Source organism: Penaeus vannamei, chromosome 32, assembly GCF_042767895.1.
Source record: "Penaeus vannamei isolate JL-2024 chromosome 32, ASM4276789v1, whole genome shotgun sequence".
Taxonomy (NCBI): domain Eukaryota; kingdom Metazoa; phylum Arthropoda; class Malacostraca; order Decapoda; family Penaeidae; genus Penaeus; species Penaeus vannamei.
This window is the reverse complement of record NC_091580.1, coordinates 1,790,400-1,796,688: the sequence shown is the minus strand read 5'-3', so window position 1 is coordinate 1,796,688 and position 6,289 is coordinate 1,790,400. Positions and strand designations below refer to the sequence as shown.

The window sequence follows — 6,289 nt, the reverse complement described above, 5'->3', positions numbered from 1 at the left end:
CTAGTAATTGGCTCCTTAGTGCAGATGTCTGTGTGATGAACTAAAATTACAGTGGACATTACATAATACATGTTATCCTGGCAGCAGTGGGTGACTGAAATGAATTGTGCATTACAACATTTACAAATTGAAATTGTTTGTGAATGGTTATAATTATATACATTATATATTTGCTCATATGATTAATCTCTGAATAACTTTCAGATCAAAAAGTCATACAGGAAGAAAGCCCTGAAATGCCATCCCGACAAAAATCCAGATAATAAGTCAGCTGCAGAAGAATTTGACCAGTTGAAGAAGATCCTAGAAATATTGTTAGACCCTGGTAAGACTTATTATTTTGTGTTGATCAGTTAGTTCTCTTTCTTTCTGTTCCCTCATAACTTTTGCAATAGTGTCAAAATTATTTCAGTATAAATATCATAGATTGTACTTCACATGAAAATTAATCCTCCATTGACATGTGTTATCAGGTGCTCGTGCGGCTTATGACAAAGTACTGAAAGGCCGAAAAGCGGCTGCAGTGAGAGCTCGAGCAGCTAGTGCAAAAACCCAAAAGCTACGATCTGAACTCGAAGAGCGAGAGAGGCGAGCACAAGAACAGCCACGGATATCAGAAGAAGAAAAGTAAGTCATTTGTCTCAAAGGTGCTTTGGTGTTTTTCATCATCTTCATCAACTTATGCTTGTACGTATACTTATGCATCAACATCTACATATACTGTTTCTTCTTCTAATTCTTCTTCTGCTTATCTCAATTTGATGATCTCAAGAGAGATTTTTAGATTTACACTATAAGAAACAACTGTGTTCTCTCTTTTGCTGATGTAGAATTACAACGACAGAATAAAATGGAGAGCATGCCTAACCCATAAAGGGGTTTTATCCGTTGTAGCTACACTTTAAACAAAAGCAGGAACAGTGGTTTGTCTTTGAAGTACAGTACATTTCAGTCATAGTTGTGGATCTATCAACCTAGCTTCTGTTAAAGTATCATGAAAGTACATGCATTGTCTACTATTAGTATTTATGAAATGAATTTGTATGAACCAAAAAATCATGATCTTACGTCTGTCACACAAAATTCTTGTTGTTTTACGAGTTACTTTTTAGTCTTTTAGGCAAATGTCTTACGTATTGCATCCTTGCTTTACAGACTCCGGCGAGAATTGAAGAGACTAGAGGAGGAAGGGGAGAAAATTATTCAAGAAGAACTGGAAAGACTTAATAAAGAAGTGGAAAAAGAACTACACAAACGTAAGAATCATTTTTGTTTTATTCTTTTTCTTTTGATATGATTTGATTTTTCTTCAATGTTATTATTGTTTATATTATTACTGTTGTTGTTATTATAATTATTGTTATTATCATGACTTATAATTATCATCATCATCATTATTATTAATATTATTATTGTTGTTGCTTATATTATTGTTTTTTGTTATTTTTTTATTATCATTATAATTATTGTTATCATTATTATTACTGTTGTTTTTGGTGTTATCGTTATTATTGCTATTATTTTTGTTATTATTATGGTCATCATTGTTGTTATTATTATTATTATTATTATTATTATTATTATTATTATTATTATTATTATTATTATTATTATTATTGTGGTTGTTATTTCATCATCATCATCATTATTACTAGTATTATCATTATTATTATTATTATTATTATTATTATTATTATTATTATTATTATTATATTTATTATCATTATTATTGGTATTAGAAATATTTATATTGTTTATATTATTATTATTATTAATGCTGTTATTATTATGTTTTTTATTATTATTGTTTTTATTGTCATTATTAGTATTGCTGTTATTATTATTGTTGTTGTTGTTGTTATTGTTATTATTATCATTTTTATTATTGTTATTATTATTATTGTTATTATTATTATTGTTATTATTATTATTATTATTATTATTATTATTATTATTATTATTATTATTATTATTATTATTATTTTATTATAATTATTATTTTTATTATTAATATTGTTACTATTATTGTTGTTTTTGTTATTATTATCATTATTATTATTATCATTATCATTATCATTATCATTATCATTATTGTTATTGTTATTGTTATTGTTGTTATTGTTGTTATTGTTAATGTTGTTATTATTTTCATTATTGTTATTATTGTTGTTACTTTTATTGTTGCTATTGTCTATTATTGTTTTATTGTTGCTATTATCATTATTATTATTATTATGATTATTATTATTACTATTATCATTATTATTATTTCTATTGTTATTATTGTTATTATTATTATTATTATTATTATTATTATTATTATTATTATTATTATTATTATTATTATTATCAATATTATTATGATTATTATTAATAATGTTATTGTTAATGTTGTTGATATTGATATTTTTATTGTTATTGTTATGATTATTGTTAATTGTTGTTGTTATTGCTATTGTGATTATTATTGTTGTTGTTATTATTATTATTATTATTATTATTATTATTATTATTATTATTATTATTATTATTATTATCATCATCATTATCAATATTATTATCATTGTTATTATAATTATTATTAATAATGTTATTGTTAATGTTGTTAATATTGATATTTTTATTGTTATTGTTTTTAATTATTGTTCATTGTTGTTGTTATTGCTCTTGTGATTATTATTGTTATTATTATTATTATTATTATTATTATTATTATTATTATTATTATTATTATTATTATTATTATTATTATTATTATTGCTATTGTTATTCTAGTCATTATCATTGTTATTATTCACATGATTGTTTGTTTTCTTTTTTCTTTTTCTTTTTTAGTTTTCAGATTGTATGTATATTAGTGATATTATCTTGTATTCTGCTTTAGTACACAATGATATAAACAAGGGTTGGAAGTGTTTTTTTTTTAAGAATTTTAAGCCAAAAAGGGCTGTAGAGTTCAGATTATCACTTTAGACAGGGCAGGATTTTTTTCTTTACCATTGTAATACACAGTTATCTCAGCTTAAAGTGCTCTTATTGAGATTTCTGTGACTTCTAGCATGTGTCCTGCAGTGTTTTGACGTACCTGAAAATAACTGCTATCATAACATCGGGCCTATATCATCCTTTAATGCTTACAGATTTTACAGAAGTCTCATATGTTGCAAGAAATGATAAAGAGCAGGATAGTTAAATCTGCTTTCTATTTCAGCTGCATCCAAGTCGACTGCAGAGCCCGAGCAGAATGGTTACAAGGTCAAGGTGAAATGGTTAGCAACGGATGACTGGCCAGGCTACACCGAGCAAGAAATTCATCAACTCTTTTATAAGGTACGGTGTAATCTGTGTTTATACATGAATTACAGATTCACAGATCTATAAAGGAGAATGGAGATAGAGGAGTTTATGTATATTGAATACATATGTGGTTATTTTAAAGAATCATTAGATAAATACTTATGATAAAGAGATTTCTTCTTATGAACAGAAATTTAGAAGAATGTTTGTTTGATAATTACATTTAATTTTTGCTAACAGTGGGGTGACATCAATGCAATGGTGATGAAGCAGAAGTCAAAGAAAGGAACAGCCATGATAGACTACAAGACCAAGCAAGGAGCGGTAAGTGCAGTCCCATTATTATTTTATTCTGACCTGTTAGATGCGACATATGGAATTAACTTTAGGGATTTTGGAGTACTATATAAGCATTTTGTGTCACCATGAGTTTTCTTAATATGCAGATCTTGGATTAAGAGCTTCTTTATATATGGTATCTTTCAATGCTATGATCTCAAAGTTTTGTGGTTGTACTTTCATGATGAACAAAGGATCTTATATATCTTGATGTAATTCCTTTGTGTAACATTAATGATATTTGCCTTTTTCTCAGGATATGGCAGTCCAATTTGAGAAAGGCCAGATTGGAAAACCTGTCGAAGTTTCACATGTCTCCGAAAAACCACCCAAGGAATCTGCATCGAAGAGCAAAGAACCAGAGCCCAAAGCAAAAGGCTTCGATTTTGAGTCTGTGGCAGACATGAATCGAAGGCGAGAAGAGGAGAGAAAGAGGCTGATTGAGGAAATTTTGAGAAGTGAAAATATGTGAAGCTACCTTTCTCTCCCACTTCTTTTTTAATGGATGAAAAGTGCAAGATTTGAAGTGTGATAGTTTTAAGAGGAATATTTCTTTTTAAATAAAACTTATTTTTGGATTGTGGTTTTCTTAACTTCATGCTTTCATGATCAATTATTAACCTATTGCCACCAGGAAAATGTTGCGTTCACTTTAGTATTGTTTTGTTAGATGTTTCTGCACATGGATAGCTCTGCCAGCGCTTAGCCAGAAAGGAGTCAGTTAGTAGATTTTGTGACCTCACCTTTCCTTGAAATAGTAAGAAAGCACTTTTTTTACTAATGCTATCAATACTGATATTGGTATTTTTGTTATAAACTTTATAATTACTCTATTGTTACTGACATTACTAACAGCAGTATTAAATACAAGAAAATATTGAAAATCGAGGAAAAGGGTAAACAGGTGAGACAAGTACTTCTTGTTAGTGGCTCATTGGTGACTTAATACTTGTGGAGCCGTCTATAAGTAAAAACAATTCCTAAATTAAACACAGTGGGCATAGCCTGTACACACATACCCTCCCTGTAGGCATGTGGTTACAAGAGTGTAAAATGATCATAGTTGTGATTCTTTTTTAGTGGTTCTGCATTTCATTAAACTCCAGTGGCTTTAATTACTTGACAGAGACATCTCTCAAGGTAAAGGTTGAAGGATTTAAAAGCAGAAATGTTGTTAAAGATCAGGTATATATGTATATGAATTTTTTTCTCATTTTTTTGTCAGTATGATCTATATAAATAGACATATAACAAACAAAGATAATTAGAAAAGTGATTACGATAATATTACTGTTACATAAATATTTATTTTTTTTATTCACCATGACAGTTGTCAATGCAACAGAATGGTCAGTTTGATTTTTAGGAATACTTTCATTAGTGAAAATCTGCCAAAACCAGACTGGTACTTACTTATTACACACAGTGTGCCAAGGATCTTATATATTGTATTTACAAATTAGCAAATAATATATGTTAAAGCAATCTCGGACCTTCATAACTTTGTGAAATGCATTGATTATTTAAAGGGGATGGTTAATATACTTTTACCTATAAAGTCAGTGTTTAAATAGAGGAAAGAAGAGATTAAATGTGATAAAAGGAAATATGCAACAGACGTAAACCTGCAAACACTCACAAAAAGAAACATGCAGACATTTAATATTAGATTTAAATATACGTATGTATGTATATGTATATTTATATATATATATATATATATATATATATATATATATATATATATATATATATATATATATATATATATATATATATATATATATATATATATATATATATATATATATATATATATATATATATATATATATATATATATATATATATATATATATATATATATATATATATACATATATATATATATATGTATATATATATATATATATATATATATATATATTTATATATATATATATATATATATATATATATATATATATATATATATATGTATGTATATATATACACATATATATTGTATATATTTAAATATATATATATATATATATATATATATATATATATATATATATATATATATATATATATATATATATATATATATATATATATACCTACATACATGTACATATATATATAATATATATATATATATATATATATATATATATATATATATATGTATATATATATATATATATATATATATATATATATATATATATATTATATATATGTATATATATATATTATATATATATGTTATATGTATTATATATATTATATATATAATCTCCCTCTCTCTCTCTCTCTCTCTCTCTCTCTCTCTCTCTCTCTCTCTCTCTCTCTCTCTCTCTCTCTCTCTCTCTCTCTCTCTCTCTCTCTCTCTCTCTCTCTCTCTCTCTCTCTCTCTCTCTCTCTCTCTCTCTCTCTCTCTCTCTCTCTCTCTCTCTCTCTCTCTCTCTCTCTCTCTCTCTCTCTCTCTCTCTCTCTCTCTCTCTCTCTCTCTCTCTCTCTCTCTCTCTCTCTCTCTCTCTCTCTCTCTCTCTCTTTTTTTCTCGTGTTGACGTGATTCAACAGGAAAGAAATTAACAGATATCAAGTAAGAGAGTGTTTTTTCAGTAAAATCGACACCCAAAACGTGTAAATGTTCTTAGATTTATTA

The 6,289-nt window shown here is 26.3% G+C and overlaps 1 protein-coding gene across 1 annotated transcript in view; it reads left to right on the top strand.

Annotated features, from left to right (window-relative positions):
- LOC113823141 (dnaJ homolog subfamily C member 17) overlaps positions 1-4,212 on the top strand; it is a 5,280-nt gene extending 1,068 nt beyond the window's left edge. Inside the window, exons 2-7 of the mRNA XM_027375762.2 lie at positions 205-325; positions 474-627; positions 1,156-1,256; positions 3,212-3,330; positions 3,538-3,621; positions 3,893-4,212. Coding sequence (XP_027231563.1) covers positions 205-325; positions 474-627; positions 1,156-1,256; positions 3,212-3,330; positions 3,538-3,621; positions 3,893-4,108 — 795 coding nt within the window. The 3' untranslated portion in view covers positions 4,109-4,212. The remainder of the gene's footprint in view (positions 1-204; positions 326-473; positions 628-1,155; positions 1,257-3,211; positions 3,331-3,537; positions 3,622-3,892) is intronic.
- Positions 4,213-6,289: the final 2,077 nt, after the last annotated feature.